The 22,946-nt window shown below is 43.2% G+C and overlaps 1 protein-coding gene across 2 annotated transcripts in view; it reads right to left on the bottom strand.

Annotated features, from left to right (window-relative positions):
- Nucleotides 1–22,946, bottom strand: part of LACC1 (laccase domain multifunctional purine nucleosidase 1) — a 123,576-nt gene that overhangs the window by 26,015 nt on the left and 74,615 nt on the right. For both annotated transcript variants that reach the window (XM_086935018.1, XM_086935019.1), the window contains exon 4: nucleotides 21,070–21,238. In XM_086935018.1, coding sequence (XP_086791144.1) covers nucleotides 21,070–21,238 — 169 coding nt within the window. The remainder of the gene's footprint in view (nucleotides 1–21,069; nucleotides 21,239–22,946) is intronic.

Below are 22,946 nucleotides of genomic sequence, written 5' to 3' on the forward strand. Positions count from 1 at the left end.
CCAGAAATAGCCAGTTCTAACAATCGTGTTCAAGAGGCTTGCGCAGTAGAACAGGTTTGAGTCCGTCTCTCAAGCGTTTATCTGGAAGTAGGTGACGGGCGTAATATAATTGTGGGGTCCTTTCTGTGATATTCCTTTCTGTTTGGTCAGCACGGTACAGAGGACAGGAAGCCTCTCTTCCAACCGTCTCTCGCTACTACGACAGGCTGGCGATGGTCAGGCTCGATGGACGCAGGCTAGCCACCAGGTATGTCATGCGGGGTGCGGAGAATCTGCTGCTTGCCTTCCGTTCATGCAAGAACTGCTGGTGTCACTCAACTAGCAACCCCCAGACCCAGCAAGTACCCCAGATGCCACTAAACCTCTAATCTTCCCTCTCCTGCCTGTCATCACTCAACCTCCAACCCCAACCCCCCCCCCCCCCCACACACACACAAACCAAGTACCGCTGGCGTCATTCAACCTCCAACAATCCCCCCCCCCACACACACAAACACCAGTAACCGCTGGTGCCACTCAAACTCTAACACCCCCCTCCCCCCAAGTATTGCTGGTGTCACTCAACCTACCCCCGCAAGTAACATTGACACAAAACAATGCAGATTTTCGACTACATATGAACTCCTCTTAGGTAATGGTATTTAACAGTATGTTTCCCCTTCTTACTGCACCCTCTTCCTCTTGCCTCCACACGCCCCAATTTCTCCTCTTTTCTCCCCTCCTCCCCAGTTACACCACTATGCTGTTATGTGTGTGATTTTTCTTCATTGCTCATGGTCAAGCAACATATGTTCTGTGCATTATTATACCTGTATATGCATCATTGTTCTTTGTAAAACGCCTTAATGCTAAAATTGCGACAAGAGTGGTGTATAAAATACTGCTTCTTCACCCAGCTTTCACATGAGACACAGTATTGCTCCATTTTCACATACTCTTTTCTCTTCAGCCTTAATGCCTCTAACAATCCTAACAAGCAGTTACAATGCAATAGGTCTCGCATTTGTGAGAGTTTGAGGCATTGGCATTGTAAATGACAATGCCTTTAATTTACGTATTGGTTTTGAAAACATAAATAAAAGGCAGTGTCATTTACAATGCCTATAGCTTAAACTCATTCTTAATTGTTAAGCACTCCACGAGCGTGCATCTGTTTCCCTGCTGTCTACCTAGTGTACTTCTCTTCTTCTCTCTGTGCTGCTCTCCCACCTGTGTAGTTACCCCTGCCAACCTTTGCCATGCTCTCACCTTCTGATGCCCTTCCACCTGCGTTACTTTGTCACTTTTCTGCTTCTCCTTCTCCCAGCTGTACATTGATCCCTTTCTGTCAACAGTTTGTTTTTCTCACCTGACATCTGCGTTCTAAATTGCTCTCCTCTATCCTGCTTGGTTCCCTCTCCCCCACCTGCACCCTCCGTGTTGTCTCTGGCCCCTTGAGTTGCTGACCCCCTCCACCCCCACCAGCTAAAAGGTACTGGTTAAGCAAATAGGACTCAAAGACGAGAACAGTTGGGTTTTCAAATGCGTGTTTAATGAAGGTTCCGAACAGTGTGTCTGCAAAGAATTCTCTCAACACATTGCTGACGGAAGCACTGTGCATTCAACACTGGCGTCTGTATACAAACCATATGATGTAGAGTTGCTTTATTTTTCCTTACCTTGTTGCCTTTTTTCGCCTTTTTTTCCATTGCCCAGGAAGTATCGAATCACCATGTCAAATTGTATTCCTCTCCACTATCAACCACTACTTGTGATTTGGATTAATATGCCCCTGTACTCTTCTTTTTTGTAGGAGGTAGGACCCTAGCAAAGAAGTTCAAAAGACCAGGGAAGTGGCTTTGCATATTTTTATTTCACCACTCTTATGGGCATAGGGGTAGAAGTGGAGAGTGTGGAGATAGCACTGCAATTGGCATTGTGGTGAGCTTCCCTTGTAGTGCATGTGCAGTCTGCTTTCTTGTACAGTTGGACTGAATTATTGGCAACGTTCATGACAGTCTTAATTATATAAATAATGCTGTCCTCTTAGTTGGGTTTACATATTTGTTTGCACATTTACTTTCTTGTAAATACGCGCAAAGGAAATGCTCAATAAGAGGAGTTACACAACACTAGAGTAAAAAATAAATGTTGAGATTAAGTCACCCTTTAAAACATTGTCGCTCTTTCAGCTCTCATGTTGTGAGGGAAGAAAATATGGGCACTTTTTAGCCATGGTGTTTTATGAAATTTGCAAGCAACTGATGTGAGCACTAAAACACTTTGCATCAATGCAGGACTTCTTTCACAAGTTAGAACAAGTCTTGTCTCGTCAATAGCTGCTGCTGCCTTGCTTCAAGATGTATTCCACCTACTGCAGCTCTGTTACCCAGGCTTACTTAATCTGTGTTAGCATGTTGTTGTGAGCACCACTAGTTTGGTACTTAGCATTGGATCACGTTGTGTTTGTAGTTACACATCGGTCATAGTTCTGCATTGAGACCTTTTCCAAGCATGTGACCCAGGGTTTTCTTTTTTTTTTTGGTCTCTCTTCATGTAGTCATGTTCACTCACATGATAGCGGCGTTTTGAATACGGTACCAGTTTCTAATAGGCCTTATCGAGAGCACTGGGTTAGTTCCCGGAGAAGGCTCCAGTGTGACTACCTGGAGTCTTCATGAAGTTGTTTCACTGTGCGAGTGTTGTTAGCAGATTTACCTATTGAAGCAATACTTCTACGATTGGGTGCCTCACTGCAGACAGGCGCCGCCTTGGCCCAGCTATATATAAGATGGATGCCGACACACACTACTATTCATTATATAGTGCAAATTGATCTCAATTTTTATATTAAAAAGGCTATTTGGACTTTTACAATTATCTGCACAACGTATGATTTTAGATTTATTCCAGCTCTTTGGATTAAAGACGCATGTTTGGATTTTCTCACATAGCCCAGGACCTCCATCACAGCTGGAATTCTGCTGTTCCTTGAGGTCGAATCTTTGTCCTAAGACATCTCCAAGTCGCTGTATACGATAAATCTGTTCGGGCAACCAGTGCGAACATATATGCTCCCCCCTCCGAGAGGGTTATTTACTTGAGATGCCCTGATGAAGTTTTCATAGAGAAAGAAATGCGTTGGCTGAAATTTTCCTGTTATTCTGTGAATCGTTTGAATTTCAACAATAAAGGAACATTGGAAATATCCAGAGCAAATTCCTGGACATTACTTGTATTTCCTGCGCACACCACTTAAGAATTGCTTGGACGATGTATGTTGGTAAGTCAGTAACCACATCTGAGGGTGCATTGCAGTGTGGTGGAGCAGGAGCCCTGCAGAAAATCAGCATGGATCCTGGTTATCTGGACCTGCTGTTTCCACGCCTTATTTACAGTTGGTTGAACTACTAGGTTTCCTATTGCCGGAACTTCTGCTGGCTCTGCTTTTAGAAATGTTTGACCTGGCGGACACTACCGAGCTGCCAGATCAGTAGTTCAGAAGGCCAGCCCTATTTAAGATGGGATTTCAAATGCAGATTTTTTTCACAGCTCAGAAGCTCCATGTAAAGCCTGCTACTCCTCGCCATTAAAAGTGTTCCATGGCCTCCACCTACATTGTGTGCAAAATGATTGATACAGAGAAACAAAAATAATGGCAAGCGACCCACCATGATATGGTAGCTGATCCAGCATTGCTTTCTTACGTAGGTGCTCCTGCTGCTACAGTGGAAATATTTTCCTTTGAAATACTCCACCGGAGCAGTAAGGAACTAAAACCATGAAGGACAGACAGGCGGAATTAGGGTGACCAGATTCTCAAAACAAAAAACGGGGACAGGTCATAGGCATAGATTTAGGACTACGGTTTGCAGTAACCATTGACATAAAAGTAGGATTATTTGACAGCTGTCATAGACATAGAAAAGGGACAACAACGACAGCTCCCTCCACAGACCGAGATGAAGCATTACAGACAACAAATCTGAGGTCTTTTATTGGCAACCCTCTCCTTTACACAGCAGCATTAGTACTTCTTATTACATTTACACTTTTAAGGACTACAGCATATATTTGCCAAAAATCAATAAAACATGACAGGCTAGCAAATGCCAGTGCAAAGAGAGCATGCGCGCGCATGCTCTACCTGAACAATGAAAAACAGGGACATTTCTGTGTTTACCTGGGACACTGGTTGAAAACGGGGACATTTGAGTCACTTGGAGAAAAGTGTCGGACACAGGGACACTTCTCCAAAAACGGGGACCGTCCTGGGAAAACGCGGACGTCTGGTCACCCTAGGCGGAATGCTACCATATCTTAAATCATTTCCGTACTCTGTTATATATTACCTAAATGAGAGCTGTATGAATATTGTTTCAGTGACCCCCTTCTTGTCCTGCCATTAAGAATCCTGAGTCCCAAAGCTTTGCATGTTTGTAGTTTCTTCTTATGGCTGGCAGTTGTGACTGGGCTCTTTCTTTTGAGTGGTAATGGATACTTTGGGAGCGTTGGTTTCTAGGGTGTTGCATTAATATTAGCAATGTCAATAGCTCAAACTTTAATAATGCAAGACCTATTGCATTGCAAATGCTTGTTTTGTGTAGGAAGGGTCTCCTTCCAGCACAAAAACATTCCTGAGAGGCAAATTCCTCTTTCTACTTGTGCTGCAGAATGCAATACAGATAGAAAGAGGAAGTAACTAGGAGAAATAAAGATATTTCTTCTTGTTACCTCTCTCTGGGAAGGGGTATCGTTTTGGCATATTCCCGGGTTTACCAGTTCTGGCAAATCTGGGAATGCGTCAAAAATCATTGGAGTTGCATGGGAATGCAATGCTAATAGTACGCCTCTCTAGGGCAGAATCAAGCAATGTAGCATTTTGTGCTTCGTTGCTTTACTCCCGATTTATAGGGCCATGCAGGATGGCCGTGTGTGGCTTCATAAATCTCATTTAGTACTTGCGTCGCTCTTGCACCACCTTGTGTGGTGCAAGAGCGACGCAACTCCGTTCAATATGCCCCCAAGTTTTCTTAAGGCCAGGGCTTTAAATGGGCTGGTACTGTCCGGTACGGCGTACCGGCACTTTTTTATTTTGAGAGGGAGGGAACCAGCAGAGAAATGCAATACTTTTAATTTGAGAGTACCGGCACTTCTCAGAAACAAGCAGGCCTGCCAAGTATCACACAACAGACGTGACTCTAACGCATTTCAGTGTGGTTTTCCGCAACACCGCACTGAAATGCATTGTCACGCATAGCGCCTCAGCCGTCACTTAAGCTATCACTGCCTAAAACTAAACAGGAGTGGTGGCTGGCAGCTCGCCGTGGCGTGTATGCGCTGCCCCAACTGGCCTGGGGCTCACTAACTGAGCCAGCAGCACCTGCTGCTGAAGGCTGTGCTACAATGTATTTTATGAAAAAATATCGTCATCAATTCCCGCCGCAGCGCGGGTGACAACACATCCTGCTGCATGAGTTGTGGAAGGCTGGCTAGTGGTATTTGCTGCACATTATGGCTCACACAGCAGGGCCGCCTGCTTGCATCGGCACCCGCATTGTGGCTCAGCTGTCAGCTGCAATTAAAATCAATGAACCCTCCCCATGCCCTCGAAGGCGCCGCATCAAATTCATTTTACAGAGGGAGAGCGCCCTCGCCACCTAGCGGTGAGCCGGGCGGGTGATCTGTCTTCAGTCCACAATCCCCTGCACAAGTTGGTTGCAAGCGACTAACTCCCGATTAATCCTATATCTGACCCAGTGCCAGCCCCGAGGAATGATTTGTGTCCCGAGAAATGACGTTAGTGTCACGGCAATGAGGTAACGTGGTGTGTCAAATTATTTCAATGGGAAAACAAAAACATGGAATGCAATACAGATAGAAAGAGGAAGTAACTAGGAGAAATAAAGATATTTCTTCTTGTTAACTCACACTGGGAAGGCGTATCGTTTTGGCATATTCCCAGGCGTACCGGCACTTTTTTATTTTGAGAGGGAGGGAACCAGCAGAGAAATGCAATACTTTTAATTTGAGAGTACCGGCACTTCTCAGAAACAGCAGGTACTCTGGTGCAAAGTACCTTCACTTCTATTTTTTCTTCTCAAGGACTGCTTAAGGCTACTTCCACTAACTTGCATGGGGCGTGACTAATGTAAATTAGAACATGCCCATTGGCAATGTCCTGATAAATAATATGGAGTAGGTGAACGCGACTGCATATGGTTGAGTACAAGGCCCCTTCCCTATTCGAGGCTACATTATTCGATCAGCACTAACACAACTACTCTAGTGTTGTGTGCGTCTGCACCACTGAACCCTGCTAAAGTTTGCAATTTAGGAAAAGGCTGCGTGGTGTTTATCTTAAACCTTATCAAACCTGCTTTACTGGTACCTCATATGATCCCCACACACTCTCGAATGTCTGTTGTTCTCTTGTCCTGTGCTGTATTCTGTGCTGTATTCTCAATAAATTCTCAGTAACTGTACTCTCGTAAACCGCTCAGATGCCCCTGGACCGTCTCTGAGCTACAAAAAAATGACAAAAAAAGTACCGGGCACGTATGCAGGTCCGCATATCAAGACTTATGCACAGGGACGGATCATATTATGAAACGCTATTCCGTTTCTGTAATGATGCTGCGTTTAATTATGGCACACTTTAGAAATGGGCTTCTTCAGAGGGACACACATTTTTTTGTAAACAATAACAAAATAATGGTGCAAAAACTGGGTGACGTGTGATAGTTATCTACAGGGTCGTGAACGGCTGCAGTGAAGTGCATCACAGATTGAGTTGCATATCCTACTACTGTAGATATTTAACCTTACTAAACCTGCACTGCCATCTGCTGGATATTTCGGTTATCTACATATTACCGACTTCTAAATGTGGATGCAAATATGTAAATAGCGATGATTGATGTAGGATGGAGTATGCAAAGGTAAGGTGGACAAAAAGCGTTGAGGAGGAAGACATGATAGACGCAAAAAGGAGAACCACGAGAAAGGAAAGGAAGGTACAATATTAGGAGAATGAGGTAAGCGCCCAGTGAATTAAATGATCTTTCTTAAAACGCTAGAATCTCACAGCAGTGAAAAGTAATGGATTGTAGTATAGCCGGCCGTTTTTTTAATTTAAATAGCTCTTTCTTACATTTTGGAGGCATATAATCCCATTATAGACCGCTCCAGTGTTCAATAACAAAGTACGTGACAAAGAGATTCCACTACAGGGCCCCATCACAGGTTCAGCAAAACCTGTAAAACGCATCACACGACCTAATGCAGCCGCCCTTCCTCTGATCCTCAGACAGGGAGGGTGGAACACTAGAGCCTGCCTTCACATGTCTGCCACGCACAGACTCCAACCCCAGTGCAACCATGCCTCAAGAAGAACACTACAATGGACAGGATCCTAACCGTGACTCCATCACATCAGTGCCAACCAAATGTCACCATGTTAGACAAATAATCCTTCTCAACATGATTCGATCATATCAATTCCAACTGAACATCACCCTGTTACTGTTAGAGAAGTGGGTTCTACCAATAAATTGCTTTATAATCCAAATCTAATTTTAATCACCCAATAGCAGATGAGCAGGAAGCCTTTGGCGAAGGTGTCTGCTATGCACCGCTGGTGAACTGAAAGATTCTAACACAGTCCACCCCTGTAGTTCACGTGCCAGTTAATCATCCCTCGGCTTTAATACCTTTAATACTAGTCCCAGGAAAGAATGACTTCAACACAAGCCACCAAGGCAGATATCTGCCTCTGGCCACCAGAGTGAACGACCTCCTGCTGCTATTACCAGTTTAGAGAGCTACTGAATAAAAGAAATATCAAACATAAATCTGCAGGCTAATTAATAGACAACTGCAATGATCACCTCCACACAACGCAAAGCAACGCAACCCAAGATAAGTGCACCTTTCTGATCACAAAATGCATCATGAATAAGCACGCTCTCATTGACAACATAGGACCAACAGACTTTCGTCAGACATATATTCCCTTTGGGACACCTTACTATTGGAACATATATTCTCAGGACTCGTACAAAAACAACAAATACTGACGTGATACTATATTTCGCAAAGCAAAATGTAAAAATAGACAAAATTATAAGAGTATGCTGAACAGTTTATTCATATTAGAATATATATTAAAAAATAATTAAAAATATGATTAAAAACAGGGGACAGACAATTAAAATAAGGAAACACTCAAATTCCTATTGGCAAAAAAGGAGGTACCAAACAGAAAATCCATTCAGCAAAGCTTTAGAATTGTCTTCAATTAGTATATAGCACAATCCTCCTTTTTCTTAAGCATCGACGTGTTTCGGCGGACCTTCTAGTAAAGCCACCTTCATCAGGTATACATATAATGTCTTCCCAGTTAATTCTCGCGTAATAGTTCTCAGAATAAATATTTCAGGGTATTTTTATATTCCATGTTTAATTAGGGAGACTTAGCTTCAAAAAGCCATTTTCTTCAAACAGCAGCTAACAATAGGTACTGATTGGAATAAAAAAGACTTAGGTTTACATTTCATGAATACATTGCTTATAAAGCAACGGACAGTGCTGAGAGGCAATGGATTAATGAGAGTTTGTGGCTGGAGCCCTTACCACATAAATATGAATTTATGACATTTGTCACATAATTTGCAGATTTCACAAAAATGCTATTTCTAGCTGAATTGGAAAAAGTAATACTGCCAAAGACGGTGCCATGTAACTTAGATAACCTTAGCGCACAAATCAGCAGTGGCGGTTTTTGCATGAGGGCGTTTGGGCGCCGCCCCCCCTGCTTTCTCGCCGTGAGAGAAGGCAGAACAATGGTAGTTATCATATTATATAACTACCATTGTTTCTGCCTTCTCGCACGAAGAGAAAGCAGAACTTCCTAGCTAGAGTTACTTGAGGGCAGGGGGGAGTGGCTTGGGGGAGTGGCTTGCCCATTGTTGTTAATACTGACTGTATGGGCAGCCTGAGGCCGCCCAAACAGACAGTATTACCAACAGTGGGAAAGCCACTCCCCCAAGCCACTCCCCCCTGCCCTCGAGTACCTCTCCCTGTTCTCTCTGTATGCTGCAGCAGCAGCATACAGAGAGAAAATGACGTAGGTGGGGCAGCCGGCCGCACCAATGGAAAACGAGGCAGTGGAGAGGGAGGCTGCCTGCTGCGCCGCCTTCCTGATGACGTGCTGGTGCTGCCTGCAGGACTTGAAAGCGAGGACGGCGGGAATCGGGAGGAAGTCTCTGAAGTCTGCTGGACGGTAGGTTAAGTTTACTTAACTTATTTATATTATGCAAGAACATGTATGGCATATTTACAATTAATACAAATGAATGCATTGTTGTCTTCATTCGGCAGTGAGGTTGTCGCAGGGGTGGGCCCGTTGATTGTTCCTGCATGACCTTGGCTGCAAGCCCCTGGCCGTGGTATGCGTCTCACTTTTGATGTCTACCACTAACACACAAGTACTTCTGTTTTGTTTACTTGGGACCAAGATGTAATCTGATTCAAACTAATCTACGGCGCTTCTTTGGCACCCAGCATGCCTCTGATTGGAACTCTGCCATCAGCTGTATGACGTGCACCGGAACCGGTTCCACCTCACGAGACACCGCATAAATGACGATTCTTCGAATGCCAGGGGAAGCACACGTTTCATCCTGCACCCTTTGACCCCAGATGACGTTAGGGTCGACACCTTGTCCTAGGCGTAGCTCTTCGGGAGTATCCTACTTCTTTCTGAGTGCAGGGGTATCTTTTGGGGGCCCTCTGCCAAATGTATTTTGTGGGGCTCTGTTCGGGGCAGCTTTGAATTAATGAGCCAGTTTCAGCTCTTTCATGCCCTCTTTGACCATGTCCCTGACAGTGCACTGACACTTGCCCAAATTCGAAGTATGTTTACATATACTATTCCGGGAAAGTGATGTGTGTTTTCCATATTGTAGCACAGCAGCAGCTCACTACTATTAATGCAAATAGTCTCAGTGACACTATCCCATTTCTATTTGGATCTAAAATAAGTTTTTTTTAATGTTACATGAAACTGTTCTTCCTCAAACGAAAACACCCTTTCTTCCTTTTTATCTGCATGCGCAATTCAAAGCCTCGTTCCTCTCCGTGACACATCTGCAGAAGCACTCGCATCCAAAATCAGCTCTAGTGCAAATTAAAAAAATATATAAAATCTGCTTTTAAATATGCACAAGATTATTTTTCGAAAATACAATTCTTTAGAAAAAAGTGGCACCCAAAAACGTGGCATGCACCTTGCTTACTGAATAAACACTTCAACTTTCACGAGGAAAGCATGCCCACTAAGGTGTGTATGGCTGTCTGCTGCTAGTGGTGATAACGCAGCGCCATCTTCGCCCTGCTCTCAGAGGGGCGTCATGCAGCTACTCAGAGCTAGTAAGTGGCAGTGCTACTCTTATGGACTGTTGTTCAAGCACTGTTATTTAGCAGTGTGACTGCAGGTCTTTTAACAGCAAGTGAGCCTTCAATGTTTCCTAGCGCTTTAATTGTGCACAATATTAGTCACGGTTTAAGAGCTGCAGAATCCAAATTTCAACAAGGATTATTTTGTTTGCACACTTGCCATCACTGAATATGGTTCATGAGGAAAATGGTCCAAGAATCCCCATTAAAGCGGCGATCGTCCCCTTGAATGGTGCGGGCAGTTTGGAGTCTGACTGAGTCCTGCCTGCCTGTGGTACAGATGGACCAAGTAACGACTGGGTGGAACTTTCACTGAGCAGCGCCAGAGGCCCAGAGTGTATTTTGTTGTTTCAGACCCACACAGTCAGGTGGGGAGAAAACGCGATAGAAATGCAGGTACCATACAGTCAGTCAGGGCTTTAAGTGGGATGAAAAAACTGTTGGGGGGAGTGTCTCTCTCAAAGGGGCCTGGCCAGTGGCCGTGCCTTACAACTGCTTTAAAGCACGTAAGCTAAAAATCGGTGTTTAGCATAGTGTGCTGCGCTGCCTGACTTGTATTTTGTTGCTTTTGTCATTGCATCCAGATATATAAAACAAGTAACATTACTCCTACAACAAGCCAGGACTATTGGCTTTGTCAATGGTTGTTAGTTGCATAAAATAAATAAGCAACTACTACTGCTTCGTTGTATATAATATTGAAAAAGCTTCCATTCTGACATGACTGTGAAAAAAGTAAAACGAGTCTCTTATAAGTTATATCAAAACCTGTGAAGGATGGTACTGCTGCAGAGTGAAGATTTTTATTTTCACACTGAGGGTGAAGGCAAACATTGGAGAGCTTAATAAGGACCCTTCTCCGCACCTGCTTAGCACCAGCAGGACCCGGCCCTGCATACAGTGTATGTTTTTGGAGGGGAGGCAAAATTCGTAGAAACATGAATAGCTTTAGTTGTATCCAGCGTTTGCAATCACCAATTTGCTGGTTCATAGCACCATAAACAGTGCTGCCAAGTATTTCCATGTAACGTCTTATCACTAAATCATGACTTTTCAACCAACTGCCTGTTACTTTATGGGACTTTCATTTTTTTCGTAACTTTGTAAGTGTAGGTTAAAAAAAAATCCCAGGACGAGTAGTGGTATTGAAGTAAAAGCCAGTACTGGCTGAAGGTGTCACACATTACACGTGAAATGGGCGGTTATGACTGAAGTGATTAATTTTGGATAGGAGCCACATAATTAATATTCTTTCTAGTGCTTCAAACAGGGATAAATAGCATTAAAAGTTGGAAGGCTATACAAACTCAGATACGAATAATCCTGTTAGTTGTGGCTCAACAAGCGTAAATCAGAAACGTGTTAGGACCTTGTTATTTAGGTAAAATAGCGCAATCACAACAAAAGACTGGCAAATACTGCTCCCCTTACCACCTATAAACAATCACCTCACCAATTCATAGATCAAACTATGCCCAGACCGCCCTACCCCTCTGGGACTCCTAGGCGCAAAACCCTCTGTAGCATTTGTAATTGCATTTCACCTTCTGTCTGTCATCTATCTGAATGCTATCACATGTGCTATGCCACTGTTTAGTAGAAGCAACCGCCCTACCCCTCTGGGACTCCTAGGCGCAAAACCCTCTGTAGCATTTGTAATTGCATTTCACCTTCTGTCTGTCATCTATCTGAATGCTATCGCATGTGCTATGCCACTGTTTAGTAGAATGAGTTTGAGTTTAAAATTATTTATAGAGTGCAACGTACACCTGGCGGTTTCTTGGCGCTATAAGGTGCTGAGCCCATGAGGGCAGGAAGCAGGGGAGAGTAGATAAAAACGGTTTATTGAGAAAAAGCTTGAGAAAACAGAAAAGTTTTTAGGGCCTTACGGAAGAGTGTGTATTGGGGGCAGGATCTGAGATGGACCGGGAGAGAGTTCCAGAAAGCAGGGGCGAGTGTAGAAAATTTCGTGCCACCCCACTTTTTGCGTTTAAAGCGAGGAACTGTGAGCAATTGTTGGGCAGATGAGCGTAGCTCCCTGACGGGGACATACGGTTTGATTTCAGAAGAGATAAAGGCAGGGGCTACGCCGGCCCGGGCCTGAAAGGTGATGCAGCCCAGCTTGAATTGGGCTCGTTCACGGATAGGAAGCCAGAGTAGGGACTTGAGAAGGGGAGTGACATGGTGGGATTTGGCCAAGTTGAAGAGCAGGCGAGCCGCCTGGTTTTAGACCAGCTGGAGTCGTCTCATGCAATAGGCGGGCATGCCACAGTAAAGGGCATTGCCATAATCCAGGCGAGAGGTTACCATTGCCAGGACTATGAGCTTAAGGGCAGAGAGGGTAAAAAAACGGGAAACTTTGCGAATGGTACGAAGTGAAAGAAAAGAAGAGGACACCACAGAGCTAACTTGGGAGTGAAGAGTGAGTTGATCGTTGAGTTTGAAGCCGAGGGTTTTAACAGAAGAAGAGGGAGGAGGAGGAGGACCCAAGGAAGGGGGCCAGAAACGAGGGGTCCAGGGACTGGAGCAGCCACCTGTCAGGATCAGCTCCGTCTTATGGGGGTTTAACTTCAGGTGGTTGTAGTTCATCCAGTCCTGGATAAAAAGCATCACCGATTGGAAGTTAGACATGGACTCGGGGGAAGTGGTTAAAAAAAAAATAAGCTGGAGGTCATCCGCATAGTTGTAGACGGAGACCTCCATCTGTTGAAGAACAAAAATGAGAGGGGCAATGTACAAATTAAATAACAAAGGGGAAAGGGAGGAGCCCTGGGGAACTCCGCAGTGTACTGCACGGAAGTCTGCCGAATAGTCACCCAGGCGAACCGCCTGGGTGCGGTCCCTCAGGAAGGAGGACAGCCAGACCAAGGCCTAGCCCCCAATCCCCGCCTCCCTGACAAGGGATAATAAGATGGAGTGATCAACCGTGTCAAAGGCGGCGGAGAGATCGAGGAGGACCAGGGCCTGGGGGTGGTTAGTGTCCATGCCCTCACTGAGGGTATCGAGGACCGATAACACTACAGACTCTGTGGAGTGTGCGGGGCGAAAGCCCGCCTGGCGGGGGGCTAATACCCGGTTCTCCTCCACAAAGGCGCCAAGCGTTCTGGTCACATGGCGCTCTAGTACCTTCCCCAGAAAGGGCAATAAGGAGATGGGGCGATAATTTTCAAGAGCGGAAGGGTCGCCGCCGGGTTTTTTTAGGATGGGAAGGATGATAGCCGATTTGAGAGTTGGAGTTACAATGCCCTGTGAGAATGAGTTATTGAGGAAATTGAGAGGGGGCGCAACACAGGCAGAAAAGATCTGTTTCAGGATATGAGCGGGGCAGGGATCCAGAGGGGAACCCGATTTGACCAAGGGCAGGAGGGAGAGGAAAGATTCTTTTGTAAGAGGGGGCAGGGAATCAAGGCGAGCCGAGACTGGGGGAATCTGAGGGTCGACAAAGAAGGAGGAGGGGTGGGGATTTCTGCTTTGATATTGGAAATTTTGTCTAGGAAGAAGGAGTTGAGGGAATCACATAAGGACTGGGAAGGAACTGGTTTGAGAGTGGCACGGTCAGAGTAGGCAAGATCGTGCACGATGGAGAAGCATAGTGTACACTCTTAACATCAGCAAAATCAGGCAGGGAAAAATGTGGAGACTGACAAAAACGATGTCCTTTTTATACGTATGCAATATTACTTTCTCTTCAATTTTCTTTATTTGCGCTTTTTTTATTGTGCTTGTGAACTCTGCAACCAAGTACTTCAACAGTATACACTTTAGCTGTCATTATGAGTCCGGAGAGGGCACAGATGTGTACAGTCTGTTACTGAGATAGCTCTTTCTTGTACTACTACTACCCCGAACTACTGTCTATGACCCTCATCATAATAATACCGGCGTCGTAGTATTGTACAATACAATATCACACCCACCCACTGCAAATCATGGCATTCTCTGCGAGACACTGGTTGTGGTGTGGAATAATTTTGTCAAGACGCCAGATGTCAGTCATGATGGGGCTCTTCAGTTATGCCTCTCGGGCTCTCATAGTGCCAAAGTTTCCGCTCAAGGCACTTCCTCCGAAGCAGACAGACGCCCTCATTTGTAAGTGGCAGCACTACCTTTATATGCAACACGTGATGCCACAAAATTAATATTTATACTCAGTATAGTAATAGGTGCATTTTTTACCGGTGCTTAATTTGTACAGCCTGCATACATCTTTGTGAGCCCAGCGATTTCCGGGAGGAAATAATAAAGGCAGGCTCATATGCAAGCAGGCCAAGGTGTGTGCACTGTGCAGGCGTGACGTTGTGCTGTAATTGGTGGTGGTGGCGGTGCATCGTGTATGGGAGCAATCTTAGGCTGTGCCAGCAACACTTTTGATCCCCTAAGTTCTCTGCCTCTAGTGCTGCGCAACAGCTCTGATGTTATGTAATTTTTAAGTGTGTTATGCTGCAGGTGTTATTTATTTGTAATGCTATGTTTTGGTCTATTATGTTTTTAAAGGTGGACAGGCCGGGCCTAATGGCACTATGGATACGGTAGTTTTAGAAAACGTATTGTGAAAAATACTAAGCTAAGGCCAAAAACTCAGCTGAAATGTTTTATATCAGACGTTGCAACACTTCTGATTTATGTTTACGAAATATACCTTGAGATACTATTTTATACCAGTATATGTACTCCGCTCAGGAATGTTTTCGCTGATGGCTGCTGTAGGTGAAAATAATGAACAAGCTATGCCATGGCAAAGCCAATTGGTTCGGCCTTTCAAAAACCATGCAATTTTGATCGATCTATTGTATCTTGAAGTCTGTTATAAAGCTCTGTAGTTATACTGAATAAGCAGCTACCTATGTTATATGACAGCTCTTTAATAATGTAATACCTGCACTTTCACAATTGCTTTATTAACCTTCCTGCTTTCTCAAATTTGCTTGAAAATGCACCATTTTTCCACTATTTTTTCAAAATTTTCTCGGGGGGAATTCCCCCCGAACACTCCTTAGGGGGGTTCGGGCTCGCTCGCTACGCTCGCTCGCTACGGTGCAGTATGATTATCAGTTTCCGCCTCACCACTTTCAAAATTCACCAGCCGCCACTGCAAATCAGATAACTTTGATACATAATCCTAATCGTCCTGACAATGGTAAAGCTTTGTTGATTAGTTTGGAGTGTCTAATTAAGATGATAAACCCTTTTATCAGAAGGAACTGTGATATATTTCCCATATTTCACTGTTCCCTGCAAAATACGTGTGTTATTCCATTGCATTTTGTGAAATTAAAGCACTCAAAAATGTAAAATATTTGTATTAGATACTGCCAATAGCCAGTATGTAGTTATGGTTAGGTCAGAGTTTACATTGACAAGCTGTTTTTTTATTTATTAATAACTTTGGTGCCACTCATCAAATCGGCATAATGCGTTCCAAAAAAAAGTTAATCCAAAATAATCAATCAAAGAACTTGTAAAGCGCACTACTTACCCGTGAGGGTCTCAAAGCTGGGGGGTGCTGCCACTGAAGGTGAGCAGGTCTTGGGTCTGCTGCAGATGGGTGCGGAGGGTGTTCCAGGTCTTGGCGGTGAGGAAGGAGAAGCATCTGCTGCTGGAGGTTGTTCGTTGGATTCGCGGGACGGCGGCAAGGTAGAGGCTGGCGGAGCGGAGCTTGCGGGCGGGGGTGTAGAAGTTGAGTCTGTTGTTTAGGTAGGCTGGTCCGGTGTTGTGGAGTGCTTTGTGTGCGTGGGTGAGGAGCTTGAAGGTGATCCTCTTGTTGACGAGGAGCCAGTGCAGGTCTCTCAGGTGGGAGGAGGTGTGGGTGCGGCGGGGGATGTTGAGGATCAGCCGGGCGGGGGCGTTTTGGATGCGTTGTAGTCGTCGTAGAGTGCGTTGCCGTAGTCAGTTTAGCATGTTATATTTTGTGTAGATCCGTGGGTGGGGACGGATTGAGGGGGGAGGTATAAAAAAATTGACTTTTCCCATTTTAACCACCATAGCATGTTTTGCCCTTATCTCCCGAAAACATAGCAGAATAGAAGTACACCAAACTAGACATGCAATTAGAGCTTTACTTACTTGCCTATGCTTGTTTTGGTTTGTATCCATTTGGTAGTTTGGAAAATTAATATTATAAAAATGTGTTTCTGGGCTTCAAAGCGTTACAAGTTAGAGGTACCTGGACTTGAAACTTTCGTCTGCGAGCTTTCCTCAAACTCAAAGAAATTTATCATGCAAAATGAATTCAAATATATGAATACAAGTGACAAACTGTTATAAATATTTAAAACAATATACCACTTTTACCTTATAAGTTTTACATCAAGAAAATAGATTGGAAAAAAAATGCTACTTGTGAAAGAATGAACAGCTATAGCAAAGATATTCCTTGCTACCCAAGTGCAGTGTAAACATTAGATTAAGAAAATAATAGCTTCTTAAAATAAACTAACCACTATAGAGAAAATATCAGTTCTATTATACATGCTCACTTGAATCTCTAAAATCTATACACATGCTGGTCTTATATAAGGAAATTGACAGATTTACAGCATAATTAGTACATTCCAAAAGTGCATTCCAAAAGCGCTTTCTGCACAGGAAAAAAAGGATTACTATAACACAGATGGCTATTGCTGTGTATAATCATTAGACTCATTAATTTGTGCTTGACCCTTAATAAAAAATGTATAAAGCGACAATTAAGGATTGTGTCGGTAGGATTAAACTGTGCGAGAATTGTTTGTCTGCAGGAAAGGATGCCTTGTTGATTAAAAGCCACTCTCGGGAGATCTCTCCTGCTCCTTAAAAATGAGGAAGAAATGCAGACTAGATGAAAAATGGCCTCTTTATCTGACCTAAATAAACGATTATTGGCTGGCTTATTATTCCATAACCATGGCGGACTATGCATGAGAGGTGGCATGTGACGAAAATGATATGTCATACATTTATGTTTTTAAAACGCTGCATATCCTCCCTCAAAGTACGTCAGAAATGTCAAGATTGTATAATTGTTTAAAAGCATCCAGGCAAGGGACCTATTTGATAAAGCTGCTCTATCCGCAGTGACCGATAACCTCTTTGTTGTGCTATTGAGTGATTTTTTGAAGGTAGCATTGGTGATTGTAAGATCCCAAAGTGATTTTATCCCAAAAGCTAGTATAGCAGAATCTAATAGATCCTTGCCAGTCTATCTGGACCATTTGCTATTGCTGACAACAATACTATGATATGGGAAATGTTAGTTGTTGCCTTGAGCCTGCAGCAGCTTTTAATTTATGCTTATTGTCTAAGTATTGTCCATTCAATTATCTCGAATTCTAAACAGACCTCTGCAGGGGATGCATTTTTTTGGGTAAATTAGAAAGGTGCCTATACATTTTTGAAATAAGTATGTCTAGCAGTGTTGGATCATGGCCACGAAGACCTTCACTGCCGAATGTCGCAGTTGGTAAAAGTTTAGCTGAGACAATCTTTAATATAGTTGCTGGACTCTGGTTCTATATAGGGTATGGAAGGCCCACAAACTCAGCTTAAAGGACAGTTCTCAGACCCACATTTACAAATAAAAGAGATCTCATTGGACGAGGTAGCTTTTTTCCAATCATCCATTTTGGATCGACGGACTCAGAACTGAATATCCAGGCCAATATGCTCTCATTAGCTGCCTGTAGGATGATAACTTCTCCTTGCAGCTGTCATTACAGAGCCCCGTGCCACATGTCCTAAAAATTAATTTGAAAGGCTGCCTAAGAGGACAGAGCGAGCACACCCAGATTCCTAGGCCAAAGAGGGTGGAACCCCAAAGTGCTACAGCCCAAGACTTTAGAAGGGCACCCAACATGGGTCTATGAGTTTTATACTCTGCAGTCCTGCTATGGAGGCTATGAACTAGAGGTACCATTTTGATGTTTGATAGTCAACAGCCTCAATAATGAGACGCTGGGCTAGAAATCATGGGGAACGGTGTTGAGTCCCTATCAGTCGGCAGCAGGCTATGTGATATATTTTAGGTGTATGTCGAGAATGCGTTACTAAAAATAGTTTTTGAACTATCAACATGTTTAGGTGCAGTTCAAAACTAAAAATGTAAAAATTATAATTTAAATGAATATAAGTGTCCTCTTAAATGGTAAGTGCCATCAGAGAACATCTGGTGGGGGGAGGAAAAATCAGAGTGTACGGAGTCAAGTCGCAGTCTCTATCGTTAGATCATGGGCTCAGCATGCCTAGTAACAAGGTCAGGACTTACATTTTTGTCTGCAAACTTCCGGTCAAGGTCAACAAATATTTTACGTTATAGAGGGGATTTGGAGCTTTTATTTGGTTGAAAGAACGAGTATTATGTCCGCCACATAAAAAGTGTCTTTTTCTCCGCAACGGAAAGCACATTCACCAGTATGCGGGTGTGGGTTCTTATGCATCCGCTGGAGAGAAGAAAACAAACAGGACTTCAGCAATCGATAAGACCCTGGAATTTCCTCCAAGAGGTGCTATAGAAAGTGGAAGAAATCAATCCCCAAACCCCCACACCTTTCAAAAGGAATGTTTTTTGGTGATGACTAAAAAATAAAAATAGAAAAAGAGCTTGCTAAATGACCAGGTCCTGCAAGGCTATACGCAGTGGGGCTGGCCACCAGCAGCATGTTGGGCATTCTCTGTTGTGAGCAAGGCGGAATGTCAAAGTGTGTTGACTTATCCAGAAGTTACAAGAGTGTGCACTGTTTTGATTTGGAGATGAAGTATTGCATATTACTTTTTTTGAAGGGGTGAACTGCATACCTTCAAGGTGAGAGCTGACCTTATGGGTAAGGACTAGGACGAGGAGGGCAGGACTCTGAGGCAGGCATTAAGTAGCCAGAAAGTAATTGAGACCAATTGAGAGGCCGGAACAATTTTAAATGGGGGGGCTGCCTTCAATGTTATATCTAAAGCCAAGCAACACACAAACTGTAGCAGATGAATCATGCCCATTCAGCAGGAGAGTTGTAATGGCATGGCATGTAGCCACTGCTGCATTTTGGAGCATACTGTTGCAAATATTTTACTAGTGCATGAGACAGCAGCTCACTGTAAATTACAGAGAGCACATGTTCTATCCAAATAGCCACTAAGGGCAAGATTCATCAATCGTTCACACTGTAAAACGCAGCAAGTCAACTTGCTGCAGTACATGAAAGGGAGAAGACAGGAATGTGCCATATATACAAGTGTACGGCGCATTCCTGCTCTGTCTGCTCTGCCACGCAATCTGCTGCCTAGCATCAATGCAGGCACCCTTGTAGGATAGTGTCTTGTGCAGGAAGGCGTTCCTGCACAATAACAATCCTCTGAGACCTATTTCTTTTTTCTGAGTGTTCTGCAGAATGCAGCACACTTAGAAAGAGGAAACAATGGGGAGAAAAACATATATTTCTCCTTGTTGCTCTTCCCCTGGGAAGGTGTAGAATTTTGAGGCATTCCCAGGTGTACCAGTATTGGTAAAAATGGGAATTCACCAAAATCCGTGGGTGGATGAGCGGGAAACCTCATGGTCCACCCATGGGATGCTGTCCCGTGGCACAGTAATTAAAGGCAGCGACTTGCGCTGCCTGCGTTACTCCATATTTACCAAGAAATGCTGCGTCACACAAGGTGGCCTTCCGTTGCTTGTAAATCTTTCTTTAGCATTGTTTTGCTCTTGAGACACCATGTGTGACGCAAGAGCAACGCAAAACTATGATAAATCTGGCCTCCGATTTCAGCAGACACCCACATTTACTAAAACAAAAAATATATCACACACAAATAAAAAAAATTGCGGAAATAGGATTTCTGATAATATTTATCATTTGTGCATCGCCAGGTAAAGTGTCTTGATTGGTTTCTAGGTTGAACCTAGAACAGTCTGCTTTATTCTCTTCGAACCTGTCCTAACTACTCCAATTTCAGGAAATCATTAAAAACAGTACTGTTCTAGGTCGCATACACAGGCTTGAATTTGACCAAGCGCCGAGATACCCCGACTGGGGTGATGCGTGCGCTACATTAAATTAATGAATAATATTAAAATCTTTGTTTCCATCACACTTCTGAATAACCAAAAAAAAGTGTTTCATTTGTTCCTTCCAAACTGCTGATATATTTTGAAATATTTGTACAGTTGATTTTCAGGTATTAAAATGTTGTTGTTAGAAAACAAGCAACGTCCTATAGTATTTCCTTTCATACTCCCTGTGCCCCAGAAAGATTGTCACATAGTTCCTTTTACACAATCTTTTCACTTTGCAGTCTAAGAAAGAAAAATAAACACCTCTCTCTATGTGAAAAGAGTAAATAGCAATCCATCCGAAGACATAGCCTGACGTTTGACCTCTGTCTCTGACGTTTGACCTCTGTCTCTGAACACACAGCAAAAAACACAACATTTAAAGGCATTTTCATTGCATCAGAGCTTGAAATATCGAACACATTTTTCAGCTGGAGGTTAAAAAGATTTCTTTGTAAGACCATTTAATTTTCATTCTTGGCATATTACATGAACAGACAACATCCAAAGGAAGGCCTACGAATAGCAACGTAAACAAACAACATTTTCTTTTGCTCTACTGGATTTACTTTACTATTCAGTCATATTTAGTCATTAAAATAGTGTAACATTCTTACCTGAATGAGCGGCACCGCAAACTTTTCTCAGTGGATCAGAGAACAGCAGAGGTATACAGTCAGCCCCAGGTGCTGCTATAGTGATACCTTTCCTATTGGTCACTATACCATCATAGCTGTCAGGTTCAGGCTGCTTGCCCACAATCCAAACTTCATTTGCATGATCAACCTATCTTTTCAGAGTAAACAAATGGTGCGAGTTAGAATAAAATAAAATATATATTCACACACAATATAGCTTTATGTTTCTGGGCTCCAACTGAAATGTCTATTACATGATTGTACTAATTAAACCCATTCTTTTGCCATACAGTTCAAAAATGGGAAAAGGAAAGCACTGTTGAATAAGCTGTGTGATCTAATACAGCACACGCTCTGACGAAGCCAATTGGTCTGTCTTTTAAGTATATGGTCCTTAGAGATTGGCAGATATGGAACATCTGCTACTTTTTCTGCTGGTGTTTTTGTGACTTTTGTGTATGACTTGCATATGTGCTTGCATAAATGTATTGATGTATGACTGGAGTGTTGTACAAAGGGGTGCACTGGTACTGGAGTAGGGGAATAGTACAATGCACCAAAATAGTCTATTCATATGGAAAGCTATTCCACTCATGTCTCTGATTTCGCCCAATATGACACACCATATCCCATCTTCAGCCATCATATTTACAGGTCCTTGCAAACCAATGTGACTTTTTGTCAGGGAGGGCATTGTGGCAACTTATTTAGAGTTATATGGGTGTTTCTGGGAAAACTACGCCCCACTATTGATTTTCTGCCTTAGTACTTTTGTTTAAAGGCCTTGCAGGCACAGGAAGGCCCCCACAGGACAGTACAAAGATTGCTTATAGATTAACTATATAGACGTGAGAGATTACAAGAAACTATAGGGCAATATCCATGCCAGGAAATTGAGGATGTGAGTCCTGTGCTCACTGTGCCATTAGAACCAAGCTGCATCCGATTTAAAAGCCTCAAACAAGGCAAAAAAGGTCTTGGGTTGCTTATGTCCTGTTCACCTGGCTTGGATTTTCGGGCTGGACTGTTGCTAATGGATCAGGTCCAAGACTGATTTGCACATGACTGGGTCTAAACTGAGGTGGCATGGTGGGCAAACAACTGCTGGACACGGTTGCAGCCCGAAGAAATAACTAGTATTCAACCATTTCGTTTTTTGTTTACTTTATGAAAGGGAGGACAGCAGACGCCTGCCACAGAGTAGTGAATTGAGTACTTTGGTAAGTTTCATCAGTAATGAATGAATTGGACCAAAGAGGTTATCATAGTTAATTAGAAAGAAAGAAAAAATGTGTTCCTGATTCTGAGTTTGTCAGGTAGTGATATTATTAATTGCACCAGATAATTAACGATACCCCGAGGTAAGTTATTTATCGGAGTAATAATTATCTTGAACATTTGAAAACATAATATGTAAATATGTTATCTCGTCTTCAGTACTTGGTTATGTAAACTGTAAATATGTGCCCTTCTTTCCCTTAAGTATCCTGCTCCCTGCCCTCCTACTACCTGATCCGTTACTGGTTGATTCAAAGCCTGTCTGTATATTGCTACGTTCCCTTGTAAAACGCTCTGATACCCTAACGGGTCAAGTTAGCGCTCTATAAGACAGATAAATAAATACATTTCACATATTTTGAGCTTTTGGGGAATAACATGCGGATTTGGGGCTGCAATGCACCAAAATCCACATGGTATGTCAAAAACAGTACATTTCCCCTTATTAAATGGGGAGAGTTACAGGTAATTCAATTAACTATAACTAGTGAATATCAGTGTTTTTTAAAAAATGTAAACGTTATGTTGGAAGTAAAACTTTAAACGTAACTATAACATTGCTTTAACCTTTGTTTTTT

Source organism: Lissotriton vulgaris, chromosome 8 (assembly GCF_964263255.1).
Source record: "Lissotriton vulgaris chromosome 8, aLisVul1.2, whole genome shotgun sequence".
NCBI classification, from domain to species: domain Eukaryota; kingdom Metazoa; phylum Chordata; class Amphibia; order Caudata; family Salamandridae; genus Lissotriton; species Lissotriton vulgaris.